General features: G+C 39.6%; 2 protein-coding genes across 2 annotated transcripts in view; one reads left to right on the forward strand and one right to left on the reverse strand.

Moving 5' to 3' along the window:
- Window positions 1-1,012: 1,012 nt before the first annotated feature.
- Window positions 1,013-14,186, reverse strand: LOC101845333 (charged multivesicular body protein 2b). Its single transcript, XM_005100081.3, has 8 exons — window positions 14,024-14,186; window positions 11,164-11,255; window positions 6,397-6,438; window positions 5,998-6,099; window positions 5,416-5,466; window positions 3,899-4,001; window positions 2,995-3,101; window positions 1,013-1,625 (listed from the first exon to the last, which is right to left on the reverse strand). Exons 1-8 carry the CDS (start codon window positions 14,058-14,060, stop codon window positions 1,515-1,517), a joined length of 645 nt encoding a protein of 214 aa, XP_005100138.1. The 5' UTR covers window positions 14,061-14,186; the 3' UTR covers window positions 1,013-1,514.
- A 93-nt stretch (window positions 14,187-14,279) lies between these two features.
- The window catches only part of LOC101845699 (lysine-specific histone demethylase 1A), a 31,191-nt gene continuing 25,784 nt past the window's right edge, over window positions 14,280-19,686 (forward strand). The window contains exon 1 of the mRNA XM_005100082.3: window positions 14,280-14,639. Within this exon, the coding sequence (XP_005100139.1) occupies window positions 14,481-14,639 (159 nt within the window). The 5' untranslated portion in view covers window positions 14,280-14,480. The remainder of the gene's footprint in view (window positions 14,640-19,686) is intronic.

Consider the following 19,686-nt stretch of genomic DNA (forward strand, 5'->3'; position numbering starts at 1 on the left):
TAATGAAAGCAAACAAAAATGTGAAAGTATTGCCTCAACCAAATAGTAACGAGTTTGGTTAGTACGACAAAGATAGTCACGTTTATTCAAAATTATGCAGCAAAGATTGAAAGTGTCTTTATGTCTTAATTAAGTTCTCTTAAGGGGAGGAGCGACTCTTAGTTTGACTGATTTTGGGTCAAGCTATGCAAGTTGAGATGTTGGCTGATTTTTGAAGATCGACCAGTTCTTTGTCTAAAAATAGCAAGGACAGCGGCTTGGGCACATTCCTTTACGACGACTTCGACATCAAATTACTTTTCGACAATTACCGAAAACAGGTCTCTTATACCGGAAGTTCATTCCTTAGATGAAGAACTATCAAAATAGGTTCGCTAGTTTCGATTTGATGACGTTTTTGTCATTTTAAAATTTAGCACCAAAAAAGGGCCCCGGCGTAGTGGGTTTACCCCCCTCTGAGACAAAGAGTTAATGCCAATGCACAAATTTACACTGACATGAATCGTACTAGAGATGAATAATATTCACAGGGTAATTTGATTGAGTATATATATGTACACAAGGGGCCTTACTTATTGAAACCTACATCTCTTTAAATTTCCTCAGACGGTACCAAAAAAGTGTGCTTCTAAAATTAAACCTTTAATTTATTTTAATATCATTTGACTCCAGAGGAAATAAGTTGAATTCAAACCAAATCTATGAGTTCAAAACAAAATTTTATCAAATCAATTTAAGATTCACAACCACGAAAACAAAACAATAGAGCTTTACCTTATTTCCTCTTTCTGAAATAATTCCTCAAAAGTAGCACGCTCTCATGATATCTTGCCCCTCAAACATCAAGATAATGAATAATACACGACACAATGCCCCCAAAATTCGGAACAACGCTGATGCCTCAGATCTGTCAACAAAGTGAAACAGTTCACAAAATTGTCATTACCGAGCTGCCCCGCAAAAAAAAAAATCAGCTAAAAGCAACAATAACAAATCAATCACATGCATCCAGTCACAGAAGTATATTTGTTTAATGAACTTTTAAAACACAAGTGTTTATACCAATCACTATCTCATGGATAAGTTAAAAAAAAAAGCATAACATTTTTTTCCAGGAATCAATCTTAATCCTCACAAAAATAAACTTACAACTCAGTACACAATATTCTGCACTTACAAGATATCCAACTATAAACTATATCCATACTTTTTTTTCTGGGTTAATATTTCAAACATGTCTTTTCCTCAGGGCACTGGCAGGGTAACTTACAATTTTGAATTCCACTAGAGAATAGTATAACGTCTGTTTCAGCTGCCTGTGGTGACAACACTGTTTGCAGTTCAAATAAACTTACTAAGGACACAAAAGAATAAAAGTGTTGGTACCTGCAGACACATCTAAAATGCATTGCACAACTGCAGGCAAGTTCACGATTGACCAGAGCTCCTTTACAGCAAAGACAGGAAAATCAATCACAGTGAAAATATACAACCAAATTTACAAGGCACACAGATCATTCTAAACTCTTTAAAGCCGCCAACTGCCTTTCAATTTCGTCATCAGCAGACACGCGTTTCGATGATTCCCCCAGCTTTCCTCCGTGAGCAGATGGGGCATCGGCAAGCTGTGGGGAGAAAGAAGCGATAGGTAAGAGAAATTCTTTCTGCAATTAAAAAGACCCATGTGAACTGTATCGTATTAACAAAACATTTTTATGCATATTGAACTTAGAGAACATACACCATTTACAAGTTCAAGCTTTATTCTGTTTGACCCCAAATCACAGGGTGAGAAAAAAAATAGTAGCTTGAATTTTTTTTCTCCACCATGTACAAATAGTAGCTTGAATTTTTTTTCTCCACCATGTACAAATACAGTCGAACCTAGGTAAAATGGCCACCCATTGTCAAGGAGAAAAGTGGCCATATAACACAGGTGGTAGTCTTAGGCAGGACTGATCAAAATGAAGAAAGAAATCACTCCCTTCTGAGGTCCAAACTGGGGCTGATCTTAGGCTTAGGACTACCACCGTAAGGCTGATTCAAAAGGGTAATTGATTTCTATTGGAAAAGTGGGGGTGGAGGGGTGTAAAAGTTTTTTTCTTCTTGGTTTGATTTTCGGATAGCTTCTTTCTTTTTTATTGCTGATTTTGTGCAACGTAAAAATAAACGAATGTAAGACGATGAAGACCGAGTGCCATGGTAAAACAAACACTGGGTCGCCACCAGTCGGGAGAACGAGCAACATTTCTGTCGCAAGTTCACGCAACGTCCATTGTTACTTTGTTACAGATTAGGTAGACAAAACAGTGACTAGTCACCTCACATACGATTGGTGAGTAAATGATGGACGGGGCTTATAGATTACAATGGATCACAAGCCTCCCTCACCAGCAGATGAAAATTCTCCCTCACCAGCAGATGAAAATTTATTGTTACCCTTTGGTCAACTTGGGTAAACATTCATTGGAAGGACAAACAATAACTCAGGTGAATGGATTATGATGGCCCATCCACAGCATCAGGGGCCCATTAAAAATTTATGACAAAATATTGAACAATGCAAAACCATGCTCGGCTGTCTAAGGCTGGTAAATTTGGCTGTGGGTTGATAAAATAAGGTGACTGCGGCTACACTGGATAGGCGACCATTTTACACAATTAAATCATATAGAAAAAACGCAAGGGGGAAAATGGAAAGTGGCTGTCATGACAGTTCAACTGTAATTTGAAAAAAAATAATGAAGATTGTTGAAACTGAAGAGACAAGTACAGCAAAAGTAAACAACATTCATCAGACCCACGCATGAGAGGAGCAAATTATTTCCATGAAACAGAGTGTTCTTTCAAATCGAATTAGAGAAAAGTTTGTCAACATGATAATACTCACTTAAATTTACAAAGAAAGAGGCATAAAGTTTCAGCCAAAGAGAAGCAAAAAGGCAAAATATCTACCTCTTGTCTCCAAGTCCCTATAAAATATAAAAAACTTACTTTTCCAGAGATTTCAATGCCAATTTCATCCAACACCTGGGTGACAATGGCGTCTTGTTCCTCTTCATCTCCAGACTCACCCAAGATATCATCCAGAGTATCATCAACTGTGAAGAAAAAAAAAGCCAAACGCTCCATGAAGACTTTAAGGATGCATTACAGGATTGGACCAAACTCCTCTTGAGCATTTTCTTAATTTTGTCTGCGCTTTCTTTATTCAGTACTTTATAGAATGAAAATTATAATAATGTGTCTTTTAAAATTAAATGCCCTTCAAAATAGTGAAATACATGTAGAAGAAATTTACACCCCCCCCCCCCTTCAACTGTTTTCGGCTCACCTTTCATATTCATTCAAAACACATTCTTGCAATGATTTCACTGAAAATTTTTGATCAAACGTTTAAAAAAATCAACTATGAAGTTTCCAAGGACGCTACAGGCCATTTTCTCACTACTTTTACCGTTGACGTAAGGTGACCCCCGCTTACTTCAGTAGCTATTAACTCGACTTCTATTCAAGATGGACCAGTATGTTTTTCATCAAAACATGGGCGAATTAACAAACTTTAAGATTATACCAATAATTCCCGAAGTCCAAAAATTGAAGACTGCTGTGACACAAATGAAGATGAATAATGTTTTTTTTAAAAACAGATATCATAACCAGGACAGACCTCACCACTGACTTAAAAAATTTATTTTATTATCTGCTGGCTTTTACAAACAGTTTAGAAATTTACTTCAAAGACTTACGGGATCAATCATTATGAGACTAGGGAACATGCAAAAACTTCACATTCTTCTCATATCAAATCCTCTAGGAAGCAGTCAATAAAAGACCAAGTTGTTATGCTTTGCCATGAAATATAGTTTCACAAAATTGTAAGGAACTCTAAACTTACTCATTTCTTCTGTCATGTCCATCTTTGTAGATTCTTTCTGGAAATCTCGCATCATGGCAGCGGTCTTTTGTGGATCCATAACTTTGTTCATTTGCTGCATCGTCTACAAAATACAGATTGAAACCCTATGAACTTTATGAGAAAAATATTACAGTAGTAGACAAAGTCGGACTGAAGCCAAAACCAAACAGACAATGTGCCATTCCTCACACACAACCGAGTTAATAAACTGTTTAAATGCTCTAATTAACCTCCCAGTTGCAAAAAAACAAAACGAAAATCATAGGTCAGAGTCACAAAAAGCTATGAAACCAGGATATTTTTTTCACTATTTACACAAAACCATGAGAAATGACATAAGTCGTTATGTAGCATGCTTCCATTAAAACAGTTATTTTACCTTTATGAATGACAACATAAAGTCGGTTGTTCTCAGCAAAAAAAAATTCAGAATGGTTATATTTGATAAAATGTACTTGAGGGAAACGTTTTTCTTTTTCTTAGGCTGTAACAGATAGAACTCCAAAATCTTTCAAAGAACACTACAGTGGAAGTGGAACTCGGATTCAACGAGGTCGTCCGGCCTGACCTAAAATCTTGTTGAATCCCGAGTGTTCGTTATAGCAAACATGAGGTTTTGCGTAGACAATTACAGGCACTGAGCAAGTAGAGCCTAATGTATAAAGAGAAGAAACAAGTGGTGCCTGAAATGCCTGCATATTATGAGCTGTGAAAGAAAAGAAAAAAAAAGGACCAATTTGTTCAAACGCATGCCTGTGTCACCTCGATTGTTTGCCAAAAAGTTGTGTTGCTGTGTAGAGCCTAGCCGTTTGTCTCCAGCCTAGCCTGGCATACGGCAAATGTAGATTCCATAGACAAGCGCACAATTCATCAGGTAAATCTACGTCAAGACTAGTTTATCATACTTATTATTGTAACAATGATCAGTTGCCGGGGAAAAAAAAAAGACAGTGACGCGTTTGTATCTGTGATGTTCAATGCCTGGACCGCTGGTGCCCCCCCCCCCCCCGACACACGCGTGCCAACAACGCATGTGTTGGTATGAAAGAAGGCAGCTGATGGTCACATGCAATCGGTTAAGTGAACAATGGTTCACGATGCAGTTGCAAAGGATGGTTTCCAGTAATAGACAAAGTTCGCTGTGGAAGAAAAACGAGCGAAGCTACGCCAGATGTCTGCGGGGGCTGTTCACCCAGGAAGCGTCCTCGTTGAATCCGAGCTTGATGAATTAAGTGCTCGTAGAGTCTGGGTCATTTTTTTAAATTTTAAAGAAGCCCCCCCCCCCCCCCCAAAAAAAAACCAACAAAAAAACGGGGAATCCATCTCCTCTCGTTGAATCTGAGTTCCACGGTATCTCGGTTTATACCCAAGCTGTATTTTTAATATGTTTCATTTCTTCAACTTTTTCGAAAAAAAAAAACCCTTCTTAAAAACAAATTTACAAAGAACAGCATATCTATAGACCCCCCCTCCCCAAACCATAAAAGTTCTTTCACCTTTGTTGTGGTTCCCATAGCACTGGCCATCTTCATATTAGAGTGCATCATCTGTGAAAAGAAGAGTAACAGTACCATAAAACAGAGCGAACCAAAAAGCTAAATTTGAAAAAGGAAAGAAAACAAAAAGCATACACACAAACTAAGAGGAAACAAGTAAGCTTTACACAAAAGAATCACAGTGACAAGCAAATTGTTATTGCCTTCAGCTAAAACAAACTACTTGAAGATCCTCTACACTTAGGTATTATATTATTTACAACATGTTAAGAACAGACATGTAGTTTACATTATTGCATAGATTCGTCTCAAACATACAGCTCATTCCTTACCATTAAGAGCTCAGGCAATCCATAATAAAGTTAAAATTAATACAAATATTTAACAATAGGAAATGTCCGTATCTTTATAAACAATTAAACAACCCACAAAATCTAAAGAAAAAGTTCAGTTACCGGGTATATAAATTCTTCCAAATCTATTCCAGCCTCTCTTGGGGAAATAAAAAAAAAAAAAAGAAGAAAAATGCCATAACATCAAACCAAAAACTGACATATAAACCACAACAGAGCAAGATCATACCTTTTGTTGGTTACCAATTGCATTTATTTTCGTTCCCATTGCATAGCTTTTCGTCTTCTGTTTCCTCAGGTTGACTAGCTGTTTTGCAAGAATGGTGGCTGCCTGGAAAAGATAAGATACCGGTAACAACAAATCACAAAATCAAGTTGAGAACACTATTAAATTGTAATGTCGCAGTAAAATATATATCTAAAACATAAAGGAAGGATTAAACTTACCAATATATTTTTGAATAAAGGTTAAAAACACGATCAACTTACAACACATTCTCACACAGACAATGCATAAAATAGGTGAAATATAAGTGTGACAGTCTTATTAATTGTTACTGACTTCAATTAATTAAACTTTTAAGTTCTTTTATAATCCCATTCTTAAAGAAAAAAATAAGTGAATTACTTGTTTGTTTCCTTGCTGTGCTGCCTTCTTGATTTCCAATTCCTGCAGAAGAAATAACATGAAAATAAAAGCAAATAAAAGCATTAAAGTTCATGTCCATTATTTATTTAATAATAAAATTTACTTACAAATTAAAGAATCCCTTTGACACAACCTTTGAAGATATTGGTTGGGAAGTAAACAAATTCACATCATGGGGAACCAGAAAAGCCTAAAAAGAAATTTCTAATCCAGGATTTTTTTTTTCTGCCTTTCTATCCTGAATATTCTCCACACACACACACACACAGGCAGAAGCATCAGTTTAAAAATTGTTAGGCCTGCTGGCAAAATGAGTTACTGCGAATAGTGATCACTGATATAGGCTGAAAATTGAATGAGAGTCAGATTTGTACATTTTCAACTGATGCCAGGTTCTTTGTCTTTTATCATTTCAAACTAACAAACTGTACACTCAAATAAATTTCACTCGTTTATCTTCAGAGGGCTGAAATCAGAGAAGAAACTTATTTTGTCAGCATACTCACAATTATCAGCTGAACAGGTGCATGGTTAAGTCCAGTGGTTAAGTGAGCAATGAGTTTAGACTCAAGTAATGTCAAACAAGTGTCAGTGACACAGGGTTAAAGTGGGTGGTCGCTGGGGTGTGTCCTTGAGCAAGACATGACAACCCTAGCTAAAAAAAAAGGGTGCTCCACAGTAGCAACTGGCAATGGCATGGTTGTCAAATTGCTTTGTACTGGTGTCGTAGGTAGGCAGGTGTGTGTGTGTGTGTGTGTGTGTGTGTGTGTGTGTGTGTGTGTGTGTGTGTTTGTTTGCCATTACAAACCAAATTACCCTTCTGGGATCAATAAAAGTGTAATTTATTTAATATATATCGTCGGCCTGGTGATAAAACCGTCTAACCCACAAAATATCAAAAAACTTTTTATTGGCCCTATCGATAGTAAATTGTCCATTTCATATGCTCACTCAAAGACAGATCTGAATTTTGTCTAGAAATGTCTTTAAAACATTAGAAATAAAACCGTATAACCCGGCACCCATCGGATTTTAGCCCGATAATTCCGACTATCCCACCTGCGAGGGACGGAATGAGGGTTGGCTGTTTTTATCGCGCTAACAATGAGGGGCCACTTGCTACGTTACCGACTAACCCCGGTTTCGATTCGTCTCCAGACTTAGTTTGACATCAGATTCAGACCTGTAATAGTTCAGAATTTGCTCACATAACCGTGGGAGCTCTCCAAAAAGGTATATTTGTGTAATATTTCTTGCTGATCTCACTGGGGAGTTATATAGATCTGGTTGTTTCCTCTTTTTTCTTCGTTTTAATGCTGCTGATAACGTAATTAATGACTAAAACTCCCCACTGTTCCCACAGAACTGTTTATCTCGTGACAATTCCGGTATTTGAAATGCATCTTTATGGATTTTGTTTTGAATGAAACTATGTTTTCTGTCCGCGTGTTTTTCTTTGTCTTTGTACTCGAAATTCACCGATTGTGAAGGCATTTTCCCCTATTCGGACTACTGTCTCTTCTCCTAATCATTTTTCCTTCACAATTGAATGGACGAAGTAGATAGCATTTCCTCCTTTACTAACTCACTCAAAAAAAAAATAATTGTCGGACCTGTCCAGCCCCCAACGATCGTTGTTTTTTAAAGTGCTTTTTCTTTTTTTTTATTTATTTGCTGTGTTTATTGCAGTCATTACCTTCTGAAACATCATTCGAATTTCTTTGAAAGTTCATTTCGTTTGTGTTTTGAGTAGATTATTTTCTCAGTGTCATAACCTAATGCGTTATCTTTATATCAAACCTTAGCTTACATAACGCTATAACATTCAATAAGATAATGCCACTCTTGCTGCATCACCTCTGACTCTCAGTGCAGTGGAAAGTGATCAACATGACCAGGCTAATGTCACATCAGTTGATAGTACAATAGTTATGTTACCTTTGATCTCAGCGAAAAGGACATGGCATGAAAAAGATTGGAAGGGTAACAAAAGAAAGAGGTTGAAAGAACTGGGGATGTCTCTACCCATGTCAAGGCACGAAGGGAGCAGGATGTGAACTTGACGTCCTTGGCAGTTGTAAACTGGTTGGTACAAAATGCAATGATATCACTGGTCACTCTCTTGGAAAGAAAAGAGAGCCTACGTATATGACACGATAAACATGATAGACAAAAAGAGATCTTACACAGCAAGCGAAAACCCAAGGAGAAATTACAGCCACTTACAAGAGTCAATGGTCAAAGAACACCTGTTTGTAAAACAATCTTCAAGAACACCACAGGCCTGACCCACTGGTTTATTTAAAGTGTCTTCTCCGAAAAAACAACAACCAAGAGGCCCACCCACCTAGAACACATCGCGCCCACCATGAGAGAGCCAAGGATGACAAGTTGTTTCATAAAGAGGAATTTTTTGACAAACTTTTGAAGATATATCCTCCTGTCTACAGATGACAATCCAGAAAACGTCAGATCTGCATCAAGTATACATGGAGAACTTTGCAGAGAGGGTGAAAGCCACATTGAGCTATCAAGTGTTCTGCCAAAAGTTCAAGAAAAACAATTTGGGTTTACTTTTGTACAAAGTTCAAATCTGGAAACCTCACAGAAACAGAACACACAGCTCAAATATGAATATGAGGAAAGCTGCCGTTAGACCAGAGAAGGAGAAGGACAGGGAGGCTATGTGTGTTCTTTGTATGGAGATCCAGTGCGTCCTTCTGGCCTCATCACTAAAGACTTCCACCTTATATAAAACAAAACTGGCTGTACACAATGTTACGACTTAGGATCTTGCCACCAGAAACGCCAGATGATATGTCTGGTATGAAAGTGAAGTTGGTCTGGGCTTCAACAGTTTTCATCACGTCTGACTCACTAACTGATATTGCAAGTGACTGACTTCAATCACTTCATCATCTGCAGTGATTGGCGCAACTACTAAAACAGAAAGCCACCCTGGTGAGTGCAATGGCCTCGCTGGCCAAAGAGCTTGACATCACTGTTGAGCAGAAATTCTTCCCAAGGGCCATACCCAAATGGAAGTGGATTCAGTCCATGGCACTATTGAGCGATCGCTAAAAAAACGCACTGATGTACATCCCAATGGACTACGTGAACATCATGCTCAAAGCCAGACGCATCCCCAGGCCCTATGAAGTTATGTACCTGGACCACAGCTTTTTCAAAGATTTCGCAAAGGTCGGAGAGCACTAAACAATCCGTCCAGGGAGAAAAGCAGGCGATCCTACTGTCACTGACTTGCAGGCATCAAAGTACACTCTAGTCTTTAAAATTCAGTACAAGCTGAACTTTGATGATGGATGGCAGGCGCTGCAAGGACCAAAAAAGCTGAACACCCAATATACGACGGTTACTGCTGGACCTCTCTGCAAAGACAGATTGAAGATAACTGCCAACCAGTATAAACATCTACTTGAGTTGAAGGCCGTCGTACCACGATGCTACCACTATTACCATGAAACTTTGCCTCAGTAAGAAGTTTTGAAAGCGATCAAGCCAAATTCGATTATAAGTAGAGTCTTTCAAAACAATGGTAACTTTTGTCGTATTGCCTTGTTGTAGCCATAGGACACAGAGTGAGATTCAGATAGACATGCTCTTCTGTCGTCGAGAAAACTCTTAAATAAAGTAGTAGTTGTCAAGCCACACACTTGGAGAAAGCTGGCGCATTCTTTGGTACTCACAAAGTCTTCTTGTATAATAATGATATATCATTACGTAACCAATTTCTCCCAAACCATTGCCGAGGTAGCAGAGCTTTTGTGCGGCTTTCTGCTTTCATTTCTTTCTTAGTATTACTTTTTTCCAGGCCTTTGAATGGCCAACCAGTGCCAATAGTACCGTGTCGGACACGGTTATAAATTCTAAAGGCCTACTGCTGCTGCTGCTACTACTGTTGTTTTTGTTGTTGTTGTAGTTGTTGCTGTAGCTGTTCTCCCTTACCCTTCCAACCTCCTGTTCTTCTACTTTAAATGTAATTAATATACCCATTGCCGTGTTCTGCTTCTTCTACTTCTATTAAAGGTTAAACTTTGTGACTGCTGTTTTTGCCCGAACTGACTCCGTAGCACTGAAATGGCAGCAGCTGATAGTATGTTGGTAGCAATAATATAGTCCTCCTCCTCTTCCTTCTTCTTCTTCTTACTCCTCCTCCTCCTTCTTTTTTCTCCTCCTCCTCCTTCTCCTTCTTCTTCTACAAAAGATATTGACGATTGAAGCAAGTGATCAAATACGTTACCGTCAAGTGTGGCTTGGCTGCACTCAACCAAACTCAAGGCCAGCAGTGGCATCCTGATAAAACCGGTCAACCCACAAAATTGAGGGTTGGTCGGTTTTATCCAGGAAAATTTGAGCGACAAAACCGTCTAACCCACACAGTTTCATTAAAAGCAATTTTTAAAGGAAAAAAAGTTCTACAGATTTTCGGTAAAGTGTTTTTATAGGTGTTTAAAGCATTGATTTATCGTTAGACGCCTTTGTTTTGAAATAAAACAGTTTTTTCCTTCTCCTGTAAAATTTACCTCGCTGGGGTTAGCCGGTTTTATCACAAGGCCGACGATATGGTACCACAATAGTAAGTTCAATGTTTCACTTAATCAAAACTCAGAGCATCTACCTGAAAGAAATAATACTAGAAACAATTTACTCTAAATCTATCTACTTTCAATCAATGCTGAACAGTATAGTATACAAGATCATGTCATTGACTATAAATTAACATACCAATTTCTTCTCTTCTCTTTCCAATGCGTTTCTGTCTCTTCCTAAATCCCTTGTTTGTTTTCGCAGTACTCTGTCATTTGCCCTTATTTGTTCTGAAAAAGGCATATAAACTGAGATGAGATTAAAGGATTCAGGGCCAGGGCATATTCCAACCAAAAGTTCATTCACAATATGGTGGCTAAAAAAACGAAATGATGAAATCGCTGCATATTGAAGAAATAGAGAACTGTTTACGTTGGCCCCTACCATGACTGTTGACACACACGATCCGCATTAAGTCCAACTCATAACTCTCTTCGAATAAAATTACGAGGCCTAAAAAATTACGAAGTGGCTAGCTGTACTTAAGATCTAGGTTTGGCCCTATCGACTCAAGCCTGTTAAGTACACAGGTCTCATTAGATCTAGATCTAGTAATTATTCAGGTTCAAATACATGAAAGTCAGTAAGGCACCTTTTGGTTTTGTCTGAAATACAAATACTTTAGGCATTGCAAACTAAAAATTTCATTTACAATTCAGCCATCAATATTAAGTACGGCTAGCCTGACAGTCTAGCCGTCCTAAAGTACAGCTAGCCTGGCTGTCTACCCGTACTTAAGTACGGCTAGCCAAGAAGTCTAGCCGTACTTAAGTACAGCTAGACTGCCAGTCTAGCCATACTTATCTTAAGCCCTATTAACATTAGAAAACAGGAGGTTTAAAATACATGCACTGTCATTAGGACACCTGGTTTCGTCTCAAATACAAATACTTTAGGTACAGCAAACTAAAAATTTATATTTACAATTCAATCTAATAGGCCTATTTTTTTGGGAGTGTATACAGACCCGGTAACCGGGAACAAAGTCACAAAGTATACAGACCCAGTACGGGAACTCTTTTGTGGTTTCAGAAAGTTTCAGCGCCCTCTTGGCTCAGGGTAGACCTAGGTTCTTCTAGACCTATGGCCTAGGTCTAGATCTAGACAGACAGACATAAATCATTGATCTAGTTTCGAGGCTAGCCTAGATCTAGATCTAAATGAAGACTGCGAATGTCTTTTCGATGAACGATCGTTTTTCCTCCGTTTTGGAGTTGGAGGAATCACTATTTGAAGAAAAGAACAATGTCATAATTTCAACCGAGCAGTCACCCTCTCTATTTCTATTTCTCTCTGTGTGTGTGTGTGTGTGTGTGTATCGCTCGCATTCTCTTTTTCTTTGTCTCTGTCTTTCTTTCTCCCCACCCTTTTCCCACTCTTCTATCTTTCTCTCGTTCCCTCCTGCCAACTGGGGTGTGTCATACATTTTGCTAGCATAGCACTTTCCCCTGCTCTCTCTCTCTCTCTCTCTCCCCCTCTCTCACAGACACACACACACACACTACCGGGTCTGGGCGCTGAAACTTTCCGAAATCACAAAAGAGTTCCCTTACCGGGTCTGTATACATGTGTACTTCGTGACTTCGTTCCCGGTTACCGGGTCTGTATACACTTCGTATTTTTTTTATGGTCAGTCTAGCCATCATATTAAGAATAAGTACGGCTAGCCCAGCTGTCAGTCTAGCCGTCATTAAGTACGGCCAGCCTCTTCCAAAAAATTATGTCTACAGCTACAATAAATATCGGTAAATTTTTACTTTCACTCCCGCACACAGATGCACTGTTTCAGGGGTCAAACTGCTGTACTGTTTGCTGCAGATCACACATAAAGCCACCAAAACTGTCGCAAATCAATTATTTTCAAGACAATTTCAAATCTAACTGTAAAATATCAAATTATGGGTGTAAAAACAGGGGGGCATGCCCCCCTGTAACCCCCCAGATTTTCTTTTACCCCAGTGGGGCAGGCCCCCCTGGAACCCCCCGATTGGTCCAAAGCATGTCTATCTCGGTTAAAAACAATCAAATATTTCAAAAACCATTAATTTGCGACGGAAATGAAGTTGATATTCGTGTTCAGCGCATCAATATTTAGTAGAAAATAGACAACTGGTAGCTGAGAGTGTGAGACGGGAGGGAAAGTAAAAAAATACCTAAATATCAACAAAGAAAGGGATTAATTCTCACTGAATAATTAGAGATAACAGCTTGATGTTCTTTCATGTCATGAAACTGAAATCAAGAGAGAAATTTCTGCACAGTGTAGACAGTATTTCTCCCCTAAACTTAAACCAAACTAATAACTTTATAATGCATTTTTTTGATGACATAAATGGTTGAACAATTGTTGCAATGAAGATACAGAAGGAACCAAGTACAGTGCACTTGTAATTAGCTTATTACAATACACATGTTAAAGCCATCAAGATAAAATAATACTTTTCGTTGAGTCATCAGTGACACATCAAGTTAAAGTTAGAACAATCAAGAATAAATTGTAAAACGATTGCTCAGCCTTAGTACTTTTAGATCTAGGCTTAGAAATACACCTCTAAAATGCTAAATTGTCTTCCTACTTAATCTAATGCTTAAATCATCAACAAAGTAAGTTAGAAAGTTCTAATGCCATTATAAACTATAAATTATAAAAACAACAATGAAAAGCCATCTTTCAAGAATGGTAATCATGAAATCTGTAGTGTAAGTGTGCCTTAGGCCATGCCATAGATGTAGGCACTGCCTAGATCTAGGCCTTCACAGAGGACAAAAGCCTTAAATCAAAACGCTAGTACAGGAACCTGTTTAACTTGACATAAAAAGTCTATCTAGTCGAGTGTTGAAGGGAAACTTGAATTATCTAGATCAAGAATCTACTGAGATAAAGAGACAATATGAAATGACGATTGATAGTAGTAAGTTTAAGTAAGGCCAATTTTAAGTCAATCTAAATCATTTGAGTAGCCTTCGAATCAGAGTGTAAGACAGCAGCTGGATTTACCTTGAACAGTGGGCTTTTTAGAGAAGAAACCTGCCATATTGACAAGACGAAGACTTAGTACTTAAATGACAAAACTTCTGAGTCAGTTCGAAGAAATCCAACACAGTTTCATGTGATGTTGACTGTTGACAATAAAGAAGAAACGCTGAAACACCCGGAAGTGTTGAAATAAGCGGAAGTTTACTCTTTCAAATCACTCATGAGTTAACTCCCTTCGAAGTACAATTTGCCAGGGAATCGATAGATAGCAAAGAAATTTTAGATTAAAATCTAATGATAAATTCTACCCGGTACTTTACAAAAAGATTAGTAAATCTCATTGTTGAACGATAAAATTACATAATTTGATAACGAGTACGAAAAAAGCAATAATGACTCCCTGTTTCATGCTGGTCTTTTGGATAAACTTTTGTATGTTCATCTGGCCGTTTAGGCATATTGTACAACGCTAGATACAATGGCGTCCTCCAGCACGAAAGTAACAACCCTTCTTCCCAAAAAAGATGATTCCGGGCATAGTGAGCATGGAAAACGACCGCTCCCTGCCGACGACGATGACCAGGAAGGAAACTCAGGCAGTGATGTTGGTCGCAGAAGCAAACGCAAAAGAGCGAAAGTATGTGCTTTTGTCATCTTGACTTAAGTTTGTTGTGGTTTGTTGTTTGTACTGCACTCATGATATTCTTCGGGTTCGCTTACCAACTTGTTGATAGAGTTTGGGCGAGCGGACGGACGGGTACGTTACTTGCGGACTCAGTCTGAGCGAGCGGGTAACAGACGGCCATGAGACCGAACTGCGAATCTCAAGACAGTTCGTTTTTTTGGGTCTGCTCCACAATTTGACTCTCTCAGCGTACGGCGGACTGCGGACCTCAAGCCTCAAGTCGGTTAGTTTTTTGGGTCCGCTCCATAGTTTTATTCACTGGGCGGGCGAGCAAACGGATGAACTCTAGCAGACGAGGTACTCGACGCGAGGTTAGGCCCACGGTCTATTGAGTCTATTGTTTGTTAATTGGAAGTGGCTATTCTCACCCAGGGTGAGAATAGAAATACGATCGACCTCTCACCCCGGGTGAGACTTGCCGCCGTAGGCTATTTTCACCCGGTGTGAAACAAGACCTGTTTTTCCTAATTTCGGAATACTTTCTATCGATGTGGATGATCAAATGGACAAAGGCAAAGAAAAGATTACGTTATAGCTCAAAAGTAAGCTAATTTTATCGACTACAAAGATGCTATGGCTATTTCACTTTTCGAATCGAGCCGAACTACGGGGGTCGCCATTTTGTTTTGCCCGGAAGTTCTCGCAAGATCTACTCCTCCCCTCTTCTCTCTCTCTTTCTCTTTCTGAATACTGTCTATCGGTGTGGACGATCAAATTGACCAAAACAAAGTTAAAAAATGATGTTAAAACACAAAAGTAAATTAATTTGGTCGTCTACAAAGATGCTACGGCTATTTAACTTTTCGAATCGAGCCGAACTACGCGGGTCGCCATTTTGTTTTGCCCGGTAGTTCTCGCGCTACTCCTCTCTCTCTCTCTTTCTCTCTCTCTCTCTCTCTCTCTCTCTCTCTCTTCACTGCCCACAGACAAAATTGTACGCTTTTAGTATGCTAACAGTAGTAGTAATGGAACGTTTGTTCACGGCACAGAATTCTACAATTTTTCTGTTATCACAGTGTAGAATTCTGTGGTTTAGGGTGAATGCAAAATTGGTTGGCCTAGATCTAGGCTATAACGGTGAACGCGCACCGGGTGAGAATAGCTAAAAGACTCGCCTGCACTATTCTCACCCGGGGTGAGAATAGAGGTGGCCTTGTTAATTAGGCCGGTATTTTTTTACTTACCCTCCCGTCTCACACTCAGCTACCAGTTGTCTATTTTCTACTAAAGATTAGAGGTGTTACAAGAGAGTAACAAACACAAAAAAGGAGGGGAGATAGAGATGATAGATTTTTTAAAGGAAAGAAGGAGCAAACCACACCAGAGCACCCACCAACCACTCACATCATTTCCGTCGCAAATTAATAGTTTTTTTGAAATATTTGATTGTTTTTAACCGAGATAGACGTGCTTTGGACTAATCGGGGGGGTTCCAGGGGGACCTGCCCCACTAGGGTAAAAGAAAATCTGGGGGGTTACAAGGCCCCCCTGTTTTTACACATAATTTGATATTTTACAGTTAGATTTGAAATTGTCTTGAAAATAATTGATTTGCGACAGTTTTAGTGGCTTTATGTGTGATCTGCAGCAAACAGTACAGCAGTTTGACCCCTGAAACAGTGCATCTGTGTGCGGGAGTGAGAGTAAAAATTTACCATTAGGCCTAATGTTTCAAGCCACTAGCCTAGTCCTAGCAGTGCCACAGGGAGTGAGAGAGGCTGGTGACGTAGTACTATGTGTGTAACCTTTCACCTCGTGTGTGGGGCACACTGTGTACGTTCCAATTATCGCAAAAGGCCGGGGGGAGAAATTTCCGCCTTGAACGCCCAGCTACAATGTGAGGCAGGAGGGTGATTTTTTAATTAGTTTTTTTTGGGGGCGGGCGGGGGTTGTAGGTTGTATGCAATGGAAGGAGTTGCTCCCGTCCGTCCGCCCGCTCGATTGCATGGAGTCTCTTGGTCCGCCCGTCCGCTCGCTCGCTAAGCGAACTGTTGTCTCTGTCCGATGTGTAGCGAGTGGCGAACTACTCTTCACAAGCGGACGGTTCATTACCCGTCCGCTCGTTTGCGGGTACTGCCAGAGAGTAATTCGTTACTCGCGGATGCTAATTTTGCGAGCCCGACCCAACCCTATTTGTTGACGGAAGCCGTGTGAGGCGTAAACTTGTTACTGTTAGTTTATATTTTAGTCTGTTTAGTCTTCCTAGCCTCATAGTGAAATCTCTGGTTTTTCGACAGAAGCTTGTTACAAGGGCTTAAAGGTTTTTTCTTTAGACTTTAGGTGTTTCTATATCGGGAAAAAGTTTTTAATTTTGTAGCGTTGCCTACGCCTACGCCTAGCCTAGAGATCTAATGAGCAACTGCTATTTTTTCATTTTTGGTGGTATTCTCTTTCATTATAATTATATTTGTATAATCTGTGTTATAATCCTAACTCTTCCTTAGCCTCACTCCAACTTATATCCTTAACTTGAACCCTAAACTCAAACGAAGTACAGACCCGGTAACCGGGAACAAAGTCACGAAGTATTCTCAAATCTTTTGCGATTTCGGGAAGTTTCAGCACCTGAACCCGGTAGAGTGTGTGTGTGAGTGTGCAGTGCATGTGTGTGTGTGAGAGAGAGAGAGGAGGGGGTAGAGAACAGGGGGAAGTGCCAGCAAATATCACATGCCCCAGTTGATAGGAGGGAACGAAAGAAAGATAGAGTGGGAACGTAGATGGGGGAGAAAGAAAGACAGAGGCAAACAAAGAGAATGAGAAGGCGAGCGATACACAGAGAGGAGAGAGAGAAGGGCAGAAAGAGAGGGGAGAGAGACAGAAGTAGAGAGGGTGACTGCTCGATAAAAATTATGACATTGTTGTTTTCTTCAAATTGTCTTATTGATTCCTCCAACTGGAAAACGAAGGAAAAGCGATTGTTCATCGAAAAGGCATCTGCAATCTTCATTTAGATCTAGGCCTCGAAACTAGATCTAGATCTCTATTATGTCTGTCTAGATCTAAACCTAGACTATATATATAGAGATGATCTCTAGAAGTACCCAGGTCTACCTTGAGCTAAGAGGGTGCAGAAACTTTCCGAAATCACAAAAGATTTCCCGTACAGGGTCTGTATACTGGGTGACTTTGTTCCCAGTTACCGGGTCTGTATACACTTCCAAACTCAAATCTAAGTCTTGTCCAAACCCTACACGGCTGTTTGGAAGCGGCACTTTAGTTCGCAGGCAGCCAGCGAGCAGCATCTTGTAATCTGACCCCGGTCACCGGGTCATGAACTCGTGGCCAGGGGAATTCCCTGTCCCGCTGACAGCGCTTTTATTTCCTTTTTAGGACAATTGAACTTGCAAAATATGCCGATCAGTGACTTTGTCGTTATTTTTTTTTGCCCGTTTGGAGAACTTCTGCACTTACTGAGAAAGATGTGAAATTGTGTGACATAAAGATATATAAATATATATTATAATAGTATTCCAAAAATGGCTCATATCTTAACATTGCCCTTGGGGGGTATAGATTTTAAAATCAAAATTTCGATCAAACAAAACTTAAACAATTCTTCAAATTCACATAAAATACACGAGAAATGGTCAAATATCAAAACTCACTCACTTTGTTTATTTTGTGGGAAGTCCACGGCTTTGGAGTAGTGAAGAGTTGATTGCAGTATAACCTTTTTTTCTTTGTCGAAGGCATGTTGGATAATAGTTCAGGATTTGACATGAGGTGCTAAGATTGCATCACAACTTTCAGCTGCTGTTCAATATTACTTATCCCAGCTCCTCATCGGTCCTCATCTCTCCAGCTTTACCACAGAAGCGTGGATAAGTTCACCACCCTGTTCCCCATGTAAAGCCAAACCAAACTTGTATGTTTGTATCCACGGGATGTAGTGGTTTTCTAGAATGTAGTGTTTGGGAAGGATGCATGTATCAATGACAATGTCTTGTAGTCTGTCTTTTGACACTGGTTGGCCATATGAGATATGGATGTGAACGTCCCTAAATGCGTTGTTTAGTTAATTGAATTTTTCTCTGGAGAGTGTAAGCGGTGTTATTTATGTTTTGGATGTGGGTGTTTTCTACTGTTTCTTTTGCAATAAATTTAATACAGTGAGGTCTTTATAAACGCGACTCTTGATGTATTTGTGGCAGTGATTGCCAATGAAACAGCGGCTGTGATGATTACGGTGTGATGTTGCGTGAGTCAAGTATGGTGTCTAAATGAGAACAAATAGGGCCAGTCCAAATGCTAATGGGTTTGTTCTCTCTCAGACAACCTGCCTTCTTTTTCCATCAGTTTAAAAAAAAGTTAATTCTCTCCTCTTCAGAGTCAGAAAGTACTACACAACCTTCTAAATGTCTAATCTCCCCATTTAGTTCCTCCCTACGACTCCAGTTATTTTTGTATGTGCGTAGTGACGACGAAAGTCCTTTAAAGTCTTCCTCTGATTGCTCACTTAGTTGTATGTTTATTTTGTGTGTCGCTGCCTGTAGTAAATGATGGTGGTTCAGAACTATACCCAGGAAAAAGAAAAAGGATCAGGTAAACAGGAGCAAGACAAGAGCAGCCAAAGCAAAGGCCCAAGAAGAATACACCAAAGCAATGAAGGGTGTAAAAGTCAACATACGGAAAGACAAAAGAAACTATGTAGATGGCCTGGCGCACAGGGCAGAGGAAGCAGCAGGGGTAGGAAACATGGGAGGACTGTATGAAACCACCAAGAAACTTGCAGGCAGATACAGGGAACGCAGATGTGCCAGTTAAGAATAAAGAAGGAAAGCTTCTAAAAAATCCAGATGTACAGAAAGAACGCTGGAAGGAGCATTTCAAAGAGCTGCTGAACAGACCAAGGCCAGAAAAGCAGTTTGACATTCCACCGGCAGAGATTGATCTGGAGGTGAGTGAAGAAAAGCCCAGTTTAGAGGAGATCAAGGAGGCGATACGACACCAGAAAACAGGCAAGGCGACCGGCCCAAATGGAATTCCCCCAGAAGTTCCC

This window comes from Aplysia californica, unplaced genomic scaffold (assembly GCF_000002075.1).
Source record: "Aplysia californica isolate F4 #8 unplaced genomic scaffold, AplCal3.0 scaffold00235, whole genome shotgun sequence".
NCBI lineage: Eukaryota > Metazoa > Mollusca > Gastropoda > Aplysiida > Aplysiidae > Aplysia > Aplysia californica.

Excerpts from the sequence above, each read along its gene's own strand:
- LOC101845333 (XM_005100081.3), bottom strand. The coding sequence starts at position 14,060 with ATGGCAGGTTTCTTCTCTAAAAAGCCCACTGTTCAAG. Across the intron at positions 6,439-11,163 it reads AAAGAGAAGAGAAGAAATTG|GAATTGGAAATCAAGAAGGC; the intron begins GTATGTTAATTT and ends TTTCTTCTGCAG. Across the intron at positions 3,102-3,898 it reads GGACATGACAGAAGAAATGA|TTGATGATACTCTGGATGAT; the intron begins GTAAGTTTAGAG and ends TTTTCTTCACAG.